Source organism: Erythrolamprus reginae, chromosome 2 (genome assembly GCF_031021105.1).
Source record: "Erythrolamprus reginae isolate rEryReg1 chromosome 2, rEryReg1.hap1, whole genome shotgun sequence".
Taxonomy (NCBI): domain Eukaryota; kingdom Metazoa; phylum Chordata; class Lepidosauria; order Squamata; family Dipsadidae; genus Erythrolamprus; species Erythrolamprus reginae.
Window position 1 is genome coordinate 80,412,738 of NC_091951.1, and position 19,150 is coordinate 80,431,887.

Here is a 19,150-nt window from a genome sequence, read left to right on the forward strand (position 1 = left end):
TGGGGCTTTGCTTGTTTGCGTGGACTCGTTTCTGGCATGCTGAAAACTGGTGCCAGTTCTCAGACCGGGGATTGGGGACCCCTGGCATAGCGTTTTGCTGGAGCCGTTATGCATAAATTAGATGAAGTTGGTTTGTTCAAGCTCCTGATTCATTGTTGTGTGTAAATCAAGCCATGTGTTGTATCTCTCTTTTCTGGTACCTGTCCAGTTTCCTACCTTATTTATTTTTAAAATATTCTCATTATGAAAAATAAAGTTGTCATGCTGTTAAATAAAAAGCTATCTACTTCACCTTTATTTCCAACTCAATTCCCGAGGCCCTCCCAGGCATTCTTTAAAAAATATATATCAGGAAGTAATTGGTGTCTTGTCTGAAATTGGACTGCATAACCAGAAAGAGTGAGAAAGGGAGGGAAGGAAGGAAGGGGAGAGAGAGAGGGAGAGAAATATCCTATAAAGTCCCATATGGCAGCCACTTTCTGAGAGCATGCATATGTGCCTACTGGCTCAGTAGTAGAGAGGTATCTCCTCTGATATACAGTACACAAGGGTCTCTTCTCCATTCATCCTGATGCTAATGAACTTTTTCCCCCCCAAGAGCATTCCAAAATAAAATAATAATAATAATTTATTAGATTTGTATGCCGCCCCTCTCCGAAGACTGGTGGTGGCTCAGAACAATAACAACAATGTAACAAAATTAATACATTAAAAGAAATCTAAAACCCATTATTTAAAAACCATACAACACACTCATACCATACATAAATAATATAACCCAGGGGCTCAGCTTCCTCATGCCTGATGACATAGGTGGGTCTTTAATAGCTTATGAAAGGCAAGGAGGGTGGAGGCTGTCCTAATCTCCGTGGGGAGTTGGTTCCAGAGGGACGGGGCCGTCACAGAGAAGGCATTGTTTTGTTGACGGGACCCAGAGAAGGCCAACTCTATGGCTGGAAACTAATCAGGATTTTTTGACTGCTAAGATGTACGTACATTATTTTCTGTTCAGCATGTCTAGATATTCCTTGGGGGGTTTTTGAACAGAAACTACTTTCACTCGAAAGAGATGCAGCATCACCAACTTTCTGAAGCAATCCCATTACATGTTCTTCTGAAGTCTGATCATCAAAAGTTTTGGTGTCTGAATGGGAAAAAAAGGATATCAATTAATATTAGTTCAGCAGCAGAAGCAGTAGATTCCTCATGATTGCTGTAATAAAACATTAACAAAAGCTTTAAAATTGCACCATACTTTGCTTTAGTTCTCCTAATGGATTATGTTTAAAATTAAAGTTGTGACCAATTTGTGAATACACATTTCCAAAATACTCAGAAGAACTGTGCAGCGCTTCGGTTTGAAGCAAGCCTAGATGCTTCAGATCCTAGTCATTGTTGAATACTTTTTTTTCAAAAGCATTTTTGAATACAGTGGTACCTCTACTTAAGAACTGAATTCGTTCTGTGACCAGGTTCTTAAGTTGAAACGTTCTTAAGTAGAAACAATTTTTCCCATAGGAATCAATGTAAAAGCAAATAATGCGTGCAAACCCATTAGGAAAGAAATAAAAGCTTGGAATTTGGGTGGGAGGAGGAGGAAGAGGAGGACAGTCGCTGCTGAAGGAAGGTGAGGGGAACAAAAAAAATCCAAAACTTTAAGGCTTAAAAAAAAAGGAAAACGCTCCGTTCGCTCTGGGCTGCCCAGAGCGAAGGGAGCGTTTCTTTTATCTGGGTGCTGGCAGAGGTTTATTCCCTCTCCAAGCGCCCAGAGAAAGGAAAATGCTTTGTTTGCTCTAGACTGCCAAAGCCTCTTTAAGCGCCTTGGAGAGGCTCCTCTGACAGCCCAGAAATGTCCGCGATGGCTGGGATTAATGGGGGAATGGCAGGAAATTGGCCAGGCCTTTGTGACGCTCTCAAATTTCCTGGGAAATTTTTCTGGGCTCGGGTTCTTAAGTAGAAAATGGTTCTTAAGTAGAGGCAAAAAAATCTTGAACCCCCGGTTCTTATCTAGAAAAGTTCTTAAGTAGAGGTACCACTGTATTATGGTTTTCATCAGTAAGCATAAAGTTTTTATTATTATTATGGTAACATTTTACTCTGCTTGATATAAAAGAATCTTGAATCAGTTTACAAAGGGTCACAGATCAAAACAATCTAAAAACCATACAGAGCAAAATGTCACAGCTGTTTGATAACTGAAATCTTGTTAAATCAGAGAAGGACAACTGCATGCTGCCTTCTGCCATTTGTGTGGTTCCTATGGCTATTGTTAAAATTTAACAACAAACTTAACAACACAATGGCAATTTGAGGCAGTGTGATTTAATCATTCAGGCCTTAAAATCGGTATATCAAACCTCTAATTTTGTAAACCCACATAATCTAAAATTCACCCCACCCCCCAAAAAAATGTCAAAGTGTTTAGTAGTGCAGAATCATGCAATGTAACTATTTGTTAAAATGTGGACCCTTGCAGAGAAATAGTGCCTATCTTGTGATAAATAAAAGAACAAGGAGGAATTAATTATAGCTATGTAAAAGCCATATAATTGGTGAATACATGTTAGCAATTGAAGTTAATATTTTTATTTTTGCAGCTTAAGAGAACTTAATGAACTTTGTTAAATAATTCAGCAAGTGTCACTGTAAGGTATGTGAAAGAAATTAATTTACCATGCACATTTATAAAGAGCTCTGGGTTTGGTGGTTTTTTTTGCTTTCTCTTGATTTGCAGTGCTAAGATGAAGGCATGAATGTGCTTAATTTTTTTATAGATTAGAGAAGATTTTCACACTAAGAACGGCAGTGGAAGATATCTAGATTAGGGAAGAATATAAATACACTGGCTTTTCTAATGGAAGATACTTTTCGCAAAAAGAATGGAACAATATGATTTATATTGATTTTGATTTGTTAAAGCAGAAATGATATATTGATATAACGAAAGAAATGAAATAAATGAATTGAGTAGGAAATACATTTTAAAATTTCTAACAACAACCCTTTCTCCTATGTATAATGTATATTGACATTGTTATAATTAGATTAAGATACGATATGAATAGTGTTTCTTTTTTTTTTTCTTTCCTTCCTGGGTTTTAAAGAGAAGCAAATTTGGATATTTCTTTTGTTAAGGGCAGCTACGATAAAAATGAGGGTTTAAAAAAATAAATAAAAGCAGGAATGAGTTTAGTAAGAAGGCTGGAAATGGAGTGAAGCATGATGGCATAGTTATGAAAAACAGCAAATAGCCAAGAGAAATCTAGATAGATATAGCACTTTAAATGCAAATGAAGGCAAAGAACAATACCCAAAATCCGGATGATAGTATATGGAAAGGAGGTAGCACAGGATGAATGATATATACCAGAATAAATTGGATAAATAATTAGAAAATTTGATTAATTTGACTAAGAATTTGGCATCTGATATTATATTGTATTTTATTTTAATTTGAGGTATGTAAATTGGAATCTCTGTAAGGTGTGAAAAACAATAATTTATACCCTCCCCCCAAAAAAAGTGCTTTCTCACCTGTCCTCTCCCAAGGAAGAATGCCCCTAAATTGGGTAAAGGAAAAAAAACACTTACTTGTATCTCCTTTCTTTCCATCCAAAACCTGAGTGGCTCCTTGAGTTCCTTCTTTTACTGCCATTAAAATCTGCTCCAGCTGCTCTTGTGTTAAACATACCATATTGTCCCTTAGATCCTCAACAGAAAGAGAATGCTTTTTAAATTTCTTGTTGGATGCCAAAGGTTTCTTAACTGAATTTCTGACATTATCTGACTTTGAAGTTGTATTGTCTTTTTGCATTATAAAGGCATCATCTTTATTACAAGGTCCTTTTGATAAATCCTTCGTAAACATCACAATTTCAGGATGTTTACTACCTTTGGTCACTGAAAATCTTGATCCGGTTTTCTGTTTTGTTAAACATTCGCTCTTCTCATAGGATGTTTGCACTGATTTCAGAATATGCCCATTTGGTTTTGATCTCGTTGTGTATTTTAAAATCTTGTTTTTATTACATGTCTATGGAACAGAGACAGTACTATTATTATTTCCTCCAGGAATTTGTTTTAAGCTGTACAAATGCTTTAGTTCCCCAAGTAAAAAACCAGGGTCTTTGCAAAATTAATTTAAGGGAAATAATAGTTTCCTACCTCAACCTCTACAAAAAAAAGTACACTTTTTGAAGTGCCAGTACATAATGAGGTACAGATACATAGACAGATGATACACACACACACACACACACACATACACACACACACGTGTATGTGTGTGTGTAAATAAAAAACATATGATAGAAAGCTTTTTGCCTACCTTATCCAATCCTCTCTGAATGTTTAATATACATTTCAAAACCAAAACTTGAATATATGTAAGGTACCGTATTTATATTCTTGTTCTTCAGAAAGTAATGTAATGAAAAAAATTTTACATCTAAAAAAACCCTTACATCTTTCAACAAAAAGAATTGAAAAAGAAATCATTGGATAGAAGGTTCCTGAAGTGATAGCTAAATCCTACATCTTGCCTGGAAAATCCAAGGAATTATGGAAGATTGCAGCCAATTGCATTTTTATAAGAAAACACAGAGGCACAAATGAGATTTAACATGTTGCTGACCAGTTTTTCTTAAATTACAAACTTTGTTGTAAAATGAAATTTCAATACATGTAGCTACAATTGATTTTGCAATCAAAAAAATTAAATGGAGTGATTTCACACCTTCAACGTTATAAGCAAGAATCAAGACTTACCCTTATGCCTGGTTTCGACTTACTTACTATGAAAGGGGGGAGAGGGGGAAAAACACATTAGAATAAGGTCCAGGATAATTTTAACTTACGTTATCAACTTGGCTGGCAAAATCCCAGTGACACAAAGAAGGCTAGAAATGGAACTGAATATGACGTATATTCTTCCATCCATAAATACAGGTAATGCTTGACTTATAAATGCTCGAGGTCCTGACATAGCCCTCCCCAGAAAGATACTTATAACCCAGTTCCACCTCCCTGTGGTCTCATGATAGCATTTACAGCCATCTGCAACGGCTCAGTTACATGACCCCAATTTATGATATTTTTGCTGAAAACTGGTGTTTGCTTCTAGTCCCCCACCACCACAAGCCCCATAGTGAACAATGAGTTATCTTACTGACATTGAAAAATGGTAGATTCACTTAACCACCATAATCATTTGCTTAATGACCGCCATTAAAAAGATCATAAAATTGACCATGTGATGACGCACTTTACAAATATCATGAGTTACAACTGTAATGGGCGGGCTTCATTACGGTTATATATTGGGGATTACTTGTATGCTATATTATTTTAATACCTTGTTTCTCTATTACAGGTTATTTATTCTTAAGATATTTTACTACAGTGGAAACATGCTCAATTAAAGTAAATAGGAATGGCGCAGCCCCCTATTTTTTTTTAAAAATGAAAGGATTTACATTTAATCTCAATCATACATAAGGGGAAATATGAAGCTTCTGTTCCTATATAGGAGATAAAATCATAGTTTTATCTCCTATGAACAGTTCTTACAGTTCATAGGAGATAAAACAATTGAAAAGAGAATATTCCTGGCTTTTCAGAGACATTTCTAGGAACAGCACAGGCCTATATATAATTTAGGTCAAAATCAACCCATAATTGAGCCCTTAAGGCATATTAACCCTTTCATCAGAACATACATATGTACTTACATATATATACATTTTTCTCCACACCCAGATTCCCAGCATACACATTCCAAATAGATAAGATTGAAAAAACCTCCACTCCTGGTACCTACACAATGCTTTTGTGGGATCCTTGATGCCCTCCAAGCTTGGGGGTTTTCTTGCAAATATTTTGTTATCAAAGTAGGTAACAACTGATAATGAAACATCTGCAAGAAAACCACTAAACTCAAAGAACATCAAGGATCCCACAGCTCAACCATGAGCTACAAATATTCTTTTCTATCGGTGTGGTGATTGATAAGAATTTGGGAGACTGAAGCCAACATTATGTGGAGGGGGACTAAATTGGAAAAAATACTGTTTTCTGAAGTAACCAGACAAAAATAATCCAAACAATTAAAATAAATCCGATTAAGGTGTTTAGATATTAATATGGACTAATTTTATATATAACAATAATCATACCAGAAGGAGCTACTACCAGTCTAGGTTTTCCATCCTGTATTTCAGTTTCGAGTTTCAAACCATCCCTATAATCAAAAAAGAAAAAAAAAGTTAACTATTTCTATAACTGAAATCAGCTTGGAAAAAATATGATAGAGAGCATAATTTTTAAATAAATCAATAAAGTTTATTTCATTGTTTGTAGAAAATAATAAACATTTTAATGAAAAGTGATTACTATATGCAATTTGACATGTTCTAGTTTTTTTCCTTTCCACTTTTAAAGTTCCCTCTCTTTCCTTAAATTCCTAAAAACAATAACAGATTATACAGAATGGAAATTATCCAGTATATTTAAGTCAAACTGCCTAGAATAAGGTTTCCCCATTTTAAAAATGCCATTTTAGAGACAACAGGAATAAAAATATCATTTTCTAAGAGTAATATAATATGGAGCAATATAAATAACGAAACCTTAAACTCAATCCCTAAAAGAGGAAAATGAACTGTTTACTATTCTCAGATACATACATAGACATGGCTATTTTTTTTTTACTTTAATGCAGAACACTGATTCATTAATATTTCTTGCATCTCCTGATTGCAAGCTTTAACTTGTTTTTGAAATTGTATGTTATTGCCTTACTGGGGGAAAGACATATAGTATATAGTAAAGGGTACGTACATACGCACAGAGATTATTGCAACAGGGGAAGCACAAGAATGTATATATCATCTCAAATCAATCTTTATATATATATATGTATATAAAGAATGTATATATCATCTCAAATCAATCAATCAGACAGCAATCTTTATGAAATAGTTCATATCCAGTTTTAGCATATGTTTAGTATATCACTTGACTAGAAGGAATACGTTTACCTGCCTACGAAGCAGGAAGCATCTTCTGCTTTTGGTGATTGCATACTTTTAACACCAAATCTAACATTACTATGCATATTATAATATATACATTACTCTATCTAAAATAGGGGACGCGATGGCTCAGTGGCTAATACACTGAGTTTGTCGATCAGAAAGTTCAGTGGTTTGAATCCCTAGCGCCACATAACAGAGTGAATTCCTCTTACTTTCCCCAGGTTTGGCTAACTAGCAGTTCGAAAGCAAAATAGGGACCATCTTGGTGGGAAGGTAACAGCTTTCCACCCGCCTTTGGCACTTAGTTATGCTGGCCAAATGACCACGGAACCCCATCAGGTAGCAGTTCTTTGGCTTTGAAATGGAGATGAGCACCCCCCCTAGAGTTGGGAACAACTAGCATGTATGTGCGAGGGGAACCTTTACCTTTGCCTATAACTAAAATGTCAACAAAGAATGCTAAAATAATCAGTAATAAACCCTGATTATCCACTAATCTAAAGTGGATAATCTAAAAATTGTTGTAACCATTCTATTATCAAAAAACAGATTGCTAACTATGGGGATTATGCCACCTGCAAATTTAGTCTTAAAAGTTCACGGAAGCTAAAAAAGAACCAAGCTTTCCAAAAGCCATTTCATAGGGGTGAGTGAAAAAAGCATAAAACCTGGATCCTTAAGCTTATGTGTTTCTAGGCCTCATGGAAAGAGAAGCAGGAAAATCATCATCTATGCTATATATGTTTACTTCTGGACTGTATCAGCTTTTAATTAATTAATTAATTGGATTTCTATGCCGCCCCTCTCTGAAGAATTAAAAAAAAAATTCTTCCACACAGGAGTGGAGAAAGCATAAGTTCCGCAATACAGTGATCCCTCGAGTTTCGCGATCTCGAGTTTCGCGAAACGCTATATCGCGAGTTTTCTACCCGGAAGTAACACCACCATCTGCACGCATGCGTAGATGGTGGAGTTTGCATTACCGCCGGGCAGATCAGCTGCTAGGCGGCCAAAGGAACCTTCCCTGGGTCTTCCCGCCGGCATGGGGGGCTTCCTAGCACCCCCCGAACCCCCAACCCGGGTTTGGGGGGGTGCTAGGAAGCCCCCCATGCCGGGGGAGACCTTTTAAAACACCCGTGCCGCTTCCCAGCTGAGTCCTGAAGCCAAGCGCAGAAGTTCGCCTTTGGCGCTTGGCTTCAGGACTCAGCTGGGAAGGGCGCGGCTGTTTGAAAAGGTGGCAGTCGGCCTGGGGGGCTTCCCAGTACCCCCCCCCAACCCTGTCTCCTGCCGCCGGTTTAGCCAGGAGAGGAGCGGCAAAGTGACTTGGAGGAATGGGAAACTCAAACCGCCCAGTTTCAGCTTTCCATTCCTCCACGTCACTTCGCCGCTCCTTCTGGCTGGTGGGGGGGGGGAGTTAGGAAGGTTCTACTTCTCCCCCCCAGCCAAAAACTCAAAGCCTGTCTCCTGCCACACAGTTTAGCCAGGAGAGCAGCGGCGAAGTGACTTGAAGGAATGGGAAACTCAAACCGCCCGGTTTCAGCTTTCCATTCCTCCACGTCACTTTGCCGGGGGAGTCTGGGAGGGAAGATGACGCGCCGGCAGCACAGGGGCGAGGGGTGGGAGGCAAAGCTCTGCGGGTACAGCCCCTTTCGGCCAAGCCTCCCCCCCCCGCCAAGCAGCCAGGGAAGCCGAGCCGGGCGTGGAACATCGGCGCGGGAGGCAGGAGACGATCGGGCGACCGGAGCAGCAGCGCCGCCGCCGCCACGCCCGGCTCGGCTTCCCTGGCTGCGTGGCCGGGGAGGCTTGGCTGAAAGTGGCTGGAGCCGCAGAGCTTTGCCTCCCCCCCCCCTGTGCCGCCCGCGCGTCATCTTCCCTCCCAGACAAAAAGGCCACCCTTCGGCTCTGCAGTTTCAGTGGGGTTTCCCCGTTGCCCAGGGATTCCTGAACACACCACAGCCACCTCCGTTCGGGCGAAGGAATCCCTGGGCAACGGGGAAACCCCACTGAAACCGGGCGGGTTAAGCCTCCTTCGGCGACTGCGGAACTGCTTGCTGTCAACTTTGCACTGGGCAAAGAACTCTTCACCTCCCGCCAGGCACGGACGAAAGGCGTGGAAGTCTATTGTAGCAGCTGCTACAGCGGAGACATTTTGGGGGGGAGGCAGGAGGCAGGAGATCTGGCCCTTCACTTGCCCTCCCAGCAAAAGGCAAAGCCGCGCAGCTCCCCAGCCGCCAAAGGAGGCTTAACCCCACCCCTCTGTCCCACCCATCGCCCGTGGCCGGCAGAAAAGCGGGGATAGGCAGGAGGAGGTTATGCCGACCACGGGCGATGAGTGGGACAGAGGGGTGGGGTAAAGCCTCCTTTGGCGGCTGGGGAGCTGCGCGGCTTTGCCTTTTGCTGGGAGGGCAAGTGAAGGGCCAGATCTCCTGCCTCCTGCCTCCCCCCCCCAATGTCTCCGCTGTAGCAGCTGCTACAATAGACTTCCACGCCTTTCGTCCGTGCCTGGCGGGAGGTGAAGAGTTCTTTGCCCAGTGCAAAGTTGACAGCAAGCAGTTCCGCAGTCGCCGAAGGAGGCTTAACCCGCCCGGTTTCAGTGGGGTTTCCCCGTTGCCCAGGGATTCCTGAACACACCACAGCCACCTCCGTTCGGGCGAAGGAATCCCTGGGCAACGGGGAAACCCCACTGAAACCGGGCGGGTTAAGCCTCCTTCGGCGACTGCGGAACTGCTTGCTGTCAACTTTGCACTGGGCAAAGAACTCTTCACCTCCCGCCAGGCACGGACGAAAGGCGTGGAAGTCTATTGTAGCAGCTGCTACAGCGGAGACATTTTGGGGGGGAGGCAGGAGGCAGGAGATCTGGCCCTTCACTTGCCCTCCCAGCAAAAGGCAAAGCCGCGCAGCTCCCCAGCCGCCAAAGGAGGCTTAACCCCACCCCTCTGTCCCACCCATCGCCCGTGGCCGGCAGAAAAGCGGGGATAGGCAGGAGGAGGTTATGCCGACCACGGGCGATGAGTGGGACAGAGGGGTGGGGTAAAGCCTCCTTTGGCGGCTGGGGAGCTGCGCGGCTTTGCCTTTTGCTGGGAGGGCAAGTGAAGGGCCAGATCTCCTGCCTCCTGCCTCCCCCCCCCAATGTCTCCGCTGTAGCAGCTGCTACAATAGACTTCCACGCCTTTCGTCCGTGCCTGGCGGGAGGTGAAGAGTTCTTTGCCCAGTGCAAAGTTGACAGCAAGCAGTTCCGCAGTCGCCGAAGGAGGCTTAACCCGCCCGGTTTCAGTGGGGTTTCCCCGTTGCCCAGGGATTCCTGAACACACCACAGCCACCTCCGTTCGGGCGAAGGAATCCCTGGGCAACGGGGAAACCCCACTGAAACCGGGCGGGTTAAGCCTCCTTCGGCGACTGCGGAACTGCTTGCTGTCAACTTTGCACTGGGCAAAGAACTCTTCACCTCCCGCCAGGCACGGACGAAAGGCGTGGAAGTCTATTGTAGCAGCTGCTACAGCGGAGACATTTTGGGGGGGAGGCAGGAGGCAGGAGATCTGGCCCTTCACTTGCCCTCCCAGCAAAAGGCAAAGCCGCGCAGCTCCCCAGCCGCCAAAGGAGGCTTAACCCCACCCCTCTGTCCCACCCATCGCCCGTGGCCGGCAGAAAAGCGGGGATAGGCAGGAGGAGGTTATGCCGACCACGGGCGATGAGTGGGACAGAGGGGTGGGGTAAAGCCTCCTTTGGCGGCTGGGGAGCTGCGCGGCTTTGCCTTTTGCTGGGAGGGCAAGTGAAGGGCCAGATCTCCTGCCTCCTGCCTCCCCCCCCCAATGTCTCCGCTGTAGCAGCTGCTACAATAGACTTCCACGCCTTTCGTCCGTGCCTGGCGGGAGGTGAAGAGTTCTTTGCCCAGTGCAAAGTTGACAGCAAGCAGTTCCGCAGTCGCCGAAGGAGGCTTAACCCGCCCGGTTTCAGTGGGGTTTCCCCGTTGCCCAGGGATTCCTGAACACACCACAGCCACCTCCGTTCGGGCGAAAGAATCCCTGGGCAACGGGGAAACCCCACTGAAACCGGGCGGGTTAAGCCTCCTTCGGCGACTGCGGAACTGCTTGCTGTCAACTTTGCACTGGGCAAAGAACTCTTCACCTCCCGCCAGGCACGGACGAAAGGCGTGGAAGTCTATTGTAGCAGCTGCTACAGCGGAGACATTTTGGGGGGGAGGCAGGAGGCAGGAGATCTGGCCCTTCACTTGCCCTCCCAGCAAAAGGCAAAGCCGCGCAGCTCCCCAGCCGCCAAAGGAGGCTTAACCCCACCCCTCTGTCCCACCCATCGCCCGTGGCCGGCAGAAAAGCGGGGATAGGCAGGAGGAGGTTATGCCGACCACGGGCGATGAGTGGGACAGAGGGGTGGGGTTAAGCCTCCTTTGGCGGCTGGGGAGCTGCGCGGCTTTGCCTTTTGCTGGGAGGGCAAGTGAAGGGCCGGATCTCCTGCCTCCTGCCTCCCCCCCCCCCCAAATGTCTCCGCTGTAGCAGCTGCTACAATAGACTTCCACGCCTTTCGTCCGTGCCTGGCGGGAGGTGAAGAGTTCTTTGCCCAGTGCAAAGTTGACAGCAAGCAGTTCCGCAGTCGCCGAAGGAGGCTTAACCCGCCCGGTTTCAGTGGGGTTTCCCCGTTGCCCAGGGATTCCTGAACACACCACAGCCACCTCCGTTCGGGCGAAGGAATCCCTGGGCAACGGGGAAACCCCACTGAAACCGGGCGGTTTGGACTTTCCATTCCTCCAAGTCACTTCGCCGCTCGTGTCCTGGGTAAACCGGGCGGCAGGATACAGGCTTTGAGTTTTTGGCTGCAGGGGGAGGGAGTTAGGAAAATCCTACTTCTCCCCCCGCAGCCAAAAACTCGCAAGGTAAGGTTCGGGGCGGGGCGGGCGGGGCCCTTTTGTGCCAGTCGGGGAGGCGGCGGCGGCTGCAGCAGAGGCGGGCGGGGGAGGCCGGCCCGCCGGAGGGGCGATGCTGGCGGCGGAGACAGGCGAAGTCCCGCCCGCCCCCCGCCCGCTTGGCCCCGGGGGGCTGAAGGGAGCCAGGCGGGGGAGGGCGGGGGCTACTCGGTTCTTCCTCAGCCGGGGGTAGCCGGAGCGCCGGCCAGGCGGGGGCGGGCGAGGCGAGGGCTGCGGGGCGTGCCGGGCTCCAAGTTGCCGCGCTGCCTTTGTAAACCTGCCCGAGGGAGGCGAGGGAGCCCCTTTGTTGGCCGGCGGCCTGGCCGGCCCTTGGCGCGCGGTGCCCGCGGGGACTGCTGCGGCGGGGACTGCCCACTGCCTTCGCCCAGACCAGAGGCATCGCTCGGCTGGGTTTGCAGATCCGCGGAGGCATCGCCGAGGGCGGGCTGAGCGGCGCTGTGTTGGGAGCCCGTGCCGTGGGAGCGGGCGGCTTGGCCTCGCTGCGGCGGCGGCGGCTTTGCGGGTCCTCGCTGGCGGCCTCGCCGGGCGGAGGAGGCTGCGGGGCTTTCTAAAGGGAGGAAGAACTTGCTATCGAGCCTGCTAATGAAATCCAACCGGCGGAGGGTCTGAAATTCCACCCGAGGGGAAATGGGGGAAAAAAGCCCAGCCGGGAGCGCGGCGCCAGGCATTGTTCTCCGGACCCCTCCCGCAGCCTGGAGAGGGAAAGGGCCGCTGCGGGTTGGATTTCATTAGCAGGCTCGATAGCAAGTTCGATAGCGGCGGGCGAACGAGGCGAGCGGCGGGCGAACGAGGGGAGTGGGGGGCGAACGAGGGGAGCGGCGGGCGAACGAGGGGAATGGGGGGAGAACGAGGGGAGCGGCGGGCGAACGGGGCGAGCGGCGGGCGAACGGGGCGAGCGGCGGGCGAACGGGATGTGCGGCCGCCGAACGGGGCGAGCGGCAAACGGCGGGCGGGCATCAGCGAGGATCCGAGGCGGCGGGGAAGACCCAGGGAACGTTCCTTCGGCTGCCCAACAGCTGATCTGCTCGGTAGCGCGGCAGCAGCGAGGAGCCGAAGATGAGGTTTCCCCGTTGCCCAGGCAAAGGGGAAACCCCATCTTCGGCTCCTCGCTGCTGCCGCGCTACCGAGCAGATCAGCTGTTGGGCGGCTGAAGTAACCTTCCCTTGGTCTTCCACACCGCCCACACGCAAACTTCACCATCTGCGCATGTGCGGCCATGAAAAAATGGCCGCACATGCGCAGATGGTGTTTTTACTTCCGCACCGCTATATCGCGAAAAATCGAGTTTCGCGAGGGGTCTTGGAACGGAACCCTCGCGAAACTCGAGGGATCACTGTACTTTTATTCACAACTGATTTCAGAACTTTTAGTTTGACTGGTTTGGAAAAGAAGCAACAATGAAGCTCTCTACATAGCGCATTTGGTCTCCATGGTTCACCGTGGAATTTGTAGCTGGGTTTACATATTGTATTAAAACCTAGCTTTGTTTGTTTAACAAAGTGCAGCTGCAACTTCCTAGCTTTGCATGATGTGTAAACATAGCCACCTCTTATCTTTTCTTTCTCAGAACAAAGCCTCTGCATATAATTGTAAATCTGCAGAAAACATTATGACTGAAGGTCATCTGTATATCTTCTGTAGTCACACCATAAGCCTAAGACTGAAAATCATGCTTGTCCAACGCTACATCTTTTCTGCCCTGCTCTACAGAGTAGAGTTGGTCTCTGACAGAAAGCCCATTGAAGAAACTAAAAGCATTTGAAATGTAGTTTTACAGGCGGCTGTTACGTATAAGTTGGGTTGACAAAATCAGAAATGAGGAGGTAGTAAGTCGCCTGGGAAAGCCAAGGGAAATCATCAAAACGATTAAAAAGCAAAAGTTAGAATATTTTGGACATGTGATGCAACAACCAGAAAAATATAGCACACTTCATTTAATCCTCCAAGGAAAGATTGAAGGCAAACAATGTCCAGGAAGAAGAGAAACATCATGGCTTCAATATCTAAGGAACTGATTTGGACAAAACTCAGCAGCTCATTTTCGGGAGGCTGTTCATAAAAATAGGATCACCAATATGATTGCCAATGTCTGATGAGGGAGGAGGAGGAGGAACAGGAAGGAGAGAAGGAAAAGGAGGAGGAGGAGGAGAGGAAGAAGTAGAAGAAAAAGAAGAAATTATTATAGAACCTCATAACTGTTTCAAATAACAACTTTCTCATGCAGAGAAACATAGGGGTGAAACAGAAATGAGCTGCTAATAGTGGCTATGAATAATAGATTGGATATCCATTTTTGCACATCTGTTGAGTCACAAATGGATCACAGTTAATCATGACCTGAATTGTGCTGGGAAATCTAAAGCAATCAATAACCAAATAATCACGTGCTCCAAATAATTATTTTCTGCAAGGAAGGGAGCCACAGCCTTTAATCACAAACTTACATAGACTATATTTGAACAATAATCATACTTTAAGTTATAAAGATATGTCATCTGCCGGGTCCTAATCTAATAAAGTACTTATCCAGTAATCAAATTAGAGGAAAGTTCCTTATCAAGATTGAAGAGACAAATGTGATGTTGAAGCTAGTAAGTCACACATCAGAATGACCTTCTCTGTTCCTTGGAAAATGTCTACAAAACTCTTCTGCTTTCATGTTTGCACACAAGTGTATTACAGAATAATGACCTGCCTCATTCATGCACAAGAGCTCTAGATAATATCATTTTGCAACTATTAATATTGTTCATATAAACAATAGAAAAGTTTTATCATTTTTAAAAATAATATGTTGGTAGTTGGTAGCTACCAACTACCAGCTACCAACATAGTAACTAGGAGGGTCCATGTGGAAGCTATCCCACATCCAGTAAGAGATTTGTTGCATGTGATGCAATTTGCTGGCTGCAATTGCTCACAGCCAGACCTGTCATGTTCTCCACATTCATCAGATTCCTGCTAACATCTCTTCCTGAGCCTACTGAACCTAATTTATTTATTTAGCCCTTTTCTGTGTAAATTCCTCTTTCCTGGCACTAATATTTATTGTTGTTGTTAAACAGAACAATTATCTTCCTTGGAATGTAATTTGCCTTTTGAGTGTTTTTGTTTCCCTAATAAAAAGAATGACAAACTGAGTTCACAGGGTTGATAATAAAAAAACAAAATCCATGAATTCTAGATTGTAGGGCTCTCATCAGTACTCAATAAGATTTACTTCCAAATATCTGACCGTTATCAAAAACGTCACGGCTCTTGAAGCTTGAACACAACCTAGAGAAACATCTGTGGAGAGTCTCAGCCATCCAGGGTGTCCCAAATGGTGCTTTTTTCCCCAAGAAGCAACTGGACTTTCTGGTTTTTCTTGGAAGACATTGTGCTGCTTCCAATCCTTCCTTCCCCCACCATCCAGTCAGAGCTGAATAAGCTTCTTGGGTGAGAAGCAAAATGTCTTCAAAGAAAACCCAGAAAGTCCAGTTGCCTTTTGGAAAAAGTGTGAAGCAAAAGAAAAACACTGATTAGTAACAGCAAGACTAGGTGTAAAAATAGGTTACTAAATTCTGATTGATTTGAAAATGTATATACTATTGATATATTCTTTTTTTTAAAAAAGTCTTTATTAAATATATACATAAAAAGAAAAAAGGCAAATAGCCAAACATACAAACACAAAAATTACAAATACATTTTGTATACGTACATACATACATACATATGTATCACATGTTTTTGCTGAATTTTTAAAATTAAGGGAGACTAGGATAGTGCTATTTTGGCCTTGTTCTGGCCTCATCAGCTAGCCATATCCTTACTGGGATTTGATGCATATATATGCATAAGTGTTTATAGCAAAGACATTCAACATTAATATCAACAATGCTGTTGACCATTATCCTCTACAGCAGATTGAGAGTATATAATCATCTTATACGTCCTAAGTATACGTGGTATTTTTGCTTAGGTTAATACAATTCATATCTTATTTAATTATATTAAAACATTATTTGTACTCATTTCATATAGCTTTTACTTTCATTCTATCCTTTGCCTCAATTCAACATCAAATAAATTACTTAAAATTATGTACTTGTTAGTTGATTTGTAAAACTACATATTTATGTCTACATTACTGATACATTCTTAAAGTATGTATGCATTGATGCATACATGGAAATTATGGAGAAAAAGAAAAAAAACTTTTTTAAAAAAAGGAAAAAAAGATAAAGCACCTTTGGGACAACCTAGAGGGAGGAAAAAGCTGCAACTGAAGCTGTCCAGCTCCTGGCGTGGACTGGGGCAGCCGGCATTCCTACCTAAGCCAAGCCTCAACATCACTACGCAGGGCGTTGTTTTTGCAAGGCTGATTAAAAACAAAAACACAAAAACCACCCGAGCCCCGGACACTTGCCACGCGAAATGGACGGGCAGAGCTAGGTAGGAGCAGCTCTCGCCACACCTGGAGAAGGGAAAAAAAAGCCACCCCAGGCTTCAAAAAGAGGGACGCTCTCGGCGGCTGCCTGGGAGCCGCGCTCCGGCTGGAGGGCAGAGGATTTCGCCTCCTCCTCCTCCTGCCGCCAAGCTCTCTCTCGTAAGGACGAGGTTGCCCAAGAACGTGGCAGTGCCGCGGGGCTTCGCTTCCTTACCCCAGATTCATGGCTGCGTCTCTGCTCCGCGGAAGAGTGCAAGGGCGGCCGGGCGGCAGACAGTTAGTAGCAGCAGCAAGAGGTGCACGAACACCTCCTCGCCTCCCCCCTTCGGGCGGCTCTCGGCTCAATGTGTATGTCGGTTGCTGCCACCGCACAATGAAAGACGAGCTGATAGGCCTGCGGCTGCCCCGATTCTTTCACCAATGAGCTCCGCTCTCGGTTATCGGGTCGCGCTCCGCCGCCTGCGAAGCATTGTGGGAGTTGCAGTCCCGGGAGCAGCGCTTCGTTTCTGGCTCGCTGACTCTTGGCGGGCGGAAGGGCCGTTAAGAAATGCTTCCCGGGCACGCTCTTCCCAAGTGAGGGGCAAAAGAAGCACCGAGCCTTCCCGTTTTTTTCCTTTCTAAAGGCGTCAAGGTTGCTTCAGAACCATGTTTCTCACATCTTAGCATCTTTAAAACGCGTGGACTTCAATTCCCAGGACTCCCCAGCTAGCCATTTCTGGCAGTTGAAGCCCACAAATCAGGAAACATCCAGGCAGGAGAAAGGCTATCTTGGACCACCCCTAGATAAATTTGATTTCTTTGGTTTGGCTGTGGGGCATGCATGGAGTTTAAATCATGCGTTTAAAACAACGACGGAAGAACTGACTACTAAGGTGTTGGAACAAATACAGAAGAGATTCAGAGAACGGATTCTGGAATTGTTCTGCAATTGTTTCCAGTCTCTTAATGATTGTTCTATGTTTGGTCACATGACTGGAAAGGAGGAAGTGCAGCCTTAGGGTGGAGAAATCAGCAACGTTCCAAACTGCTGGACAATCGACTTTCCGTTAGGGACTGTTGGGCATATTGTTTTAGGATCGGCCCCAACCCCGCTGGGTCTGGCTGGATTGGGCCCATTTTCCAACTTCAATTTTATTTAGCTGGTTTCTCCCTCACACCAATTTTGGCCCATTTCTTTTCAGATTTTCAAGCGTTATCGTATCAAAGACAGGTACTGTATATAGAATCCCAAGCCCCTTTAGAATAACATTATTGTTCATTTGAATGTACACTAATCGGCATACATTAAAATGAAATTTCATTGCATACAGCTCTCAAAGAGTCTCCACCTCCACAATACACTAAATAAACATGACAAAATAAATAAATTCAAAATTATGCATATACCCACATGTATTATATGACAGGGCGAAACAGAGTCTAATTCGGATGTACAGTATACGTACTTGGTGAGAATACGAATCTTGAAAGTTTAGCAGACATGATATAGGGAACAAAGCTGTTAGAGAATTTGGTAGCCCTGCTAGAAATACTTAGAAACCTCCTCCCAGAGGGGAGCAACAGAAACAGACAGTAAAGTGGGTGTGTGGGGGCTCTAACAATGCTTTGAGCTTAAGCAGTATTCTGAATGACAGGAAGCAGGTTTCCTATAATCCTGGCTGTCCTTACCACTTTCTATGAATTTTCTGAGGCATTACAACCACCAAACCAAACTGATGCAATTTGTTAAAGCGCAGTTGTGTGTCTGTAAAAAGTAGCCATGACAGAAAGAGAAAGATGTGGTCTTCTCATCCCATGCAGGAAATGTAGACACTGGTTTGCACGCTTCACTAAGGATGATGTATGGAGACATCAGTTCAGATTGTTAGTTATCTGCATCCCCAGATAGTTAATACTGTTGACTACTTCTACAGCAGCATCCTTGATATTGAGCGGAGTATGACCATGGTGGTTCTACCTAAAGTCTTCCCCTCACTTCACTGATGGAAAGGATGCAAACAGCAAACTTTGAAGAATTAATATGTCTTCATGCTTTAAATTATAAACTGATTACAGTAAAGTAGTTTACCTGATAAACATTTTTATTTTATTTATTTGTATCCCACATTTATTATTTTTAAGGTATCTTAAGCAGTGTTTGTGTTTTATGCTTTACTTAAAATGCTCAGTTTATTGAAAATGTTGTTGAACTAGTATGGCTGTACTGTTTATGGCTGATCTTGGATGACCTAAAATGACTAAGCAGGACAGACTATAGTTAGTACTTGGAGGGGAGACAAGCAGGTAATGTCATGAAAATTACAAGGAAATCTCTGTGTAGTTTCAGCAGTTGAGCTCAATTTCAAGGATGCTTTATGAAGGTTGATTTCCTCCTAGTCCACATTGCAGAAATAAAATGTAAAATACACAGACATTGATTGACTTGTTACTTATTAGATTTATACAATATTCTACATTTCTTTTGGGAAGTCAAGCTCAATGTGATTTGTATAGAGATCCCTCATTATTTTATCCTTTCACAACCACCTGTGAAATTAATTGAACAAGGGTCAATCAGTGAGTTTCATGTAGAAATTTATGGCTCTTACCTTCTAGACTAGGGGTCCCCAAACTTTTTACACAGGGGGCCAGTTCATTGTACCTCAAACTGTTGTAGGGCCAGACTATAAAAAAACCCTATGAACAAATCCCTACGCACACTGCACATACTTTATTTTAAAGTAAAAAACAAAATGGGAACATACTATT

At 44.8% G+C, this 19,150-nt stretch overlaps 1 protein-coding gene across 3 annotated transcripts in view; it reads right to left on the reverse strand.

The window, feature by feature from the left end:
* Positions 1–16,865, reverse strand: part of CCDC66 (coiled-coil domain containing 66) — a 50,071-nt gene extending 33,206 nt beyond the window's left edge. For 2 of the 3 annotated variants that reach the window (XM_070738491.1, XM_070738490.1), the window contains exons 1-5: positions 16,617–16,865; positions 6,174–6,238; positions 4,768–4,793; positions 3,592–4,033; positions 997–1,144 (exon numbers count right to left, since the gene is read on the reverse strand). In XM_070738491.1, the coding sequence (XP_070594592.1) occupies positions 997–1,144; positions 3,592–4,033; positions 4,768–4,793; positions 6,174–6,238; positions 16,617–16,627 (692 nt within the window). In that variant the 5' untranslated portion in view covers positions 16,628–16,865. The remainder of the gene's footprint in view (positions 1–996; positions 1,145–3,591; positions 4,034–4,767; positions 4,794–6,173; positions 6,239–16,616) is intronic. The other variant, XM_070738493.1, reaches the window with a different exon arrangement.
* Between the last annotated feature and the right edge of the window lie 2,285 nt (positions 16,866–19,150).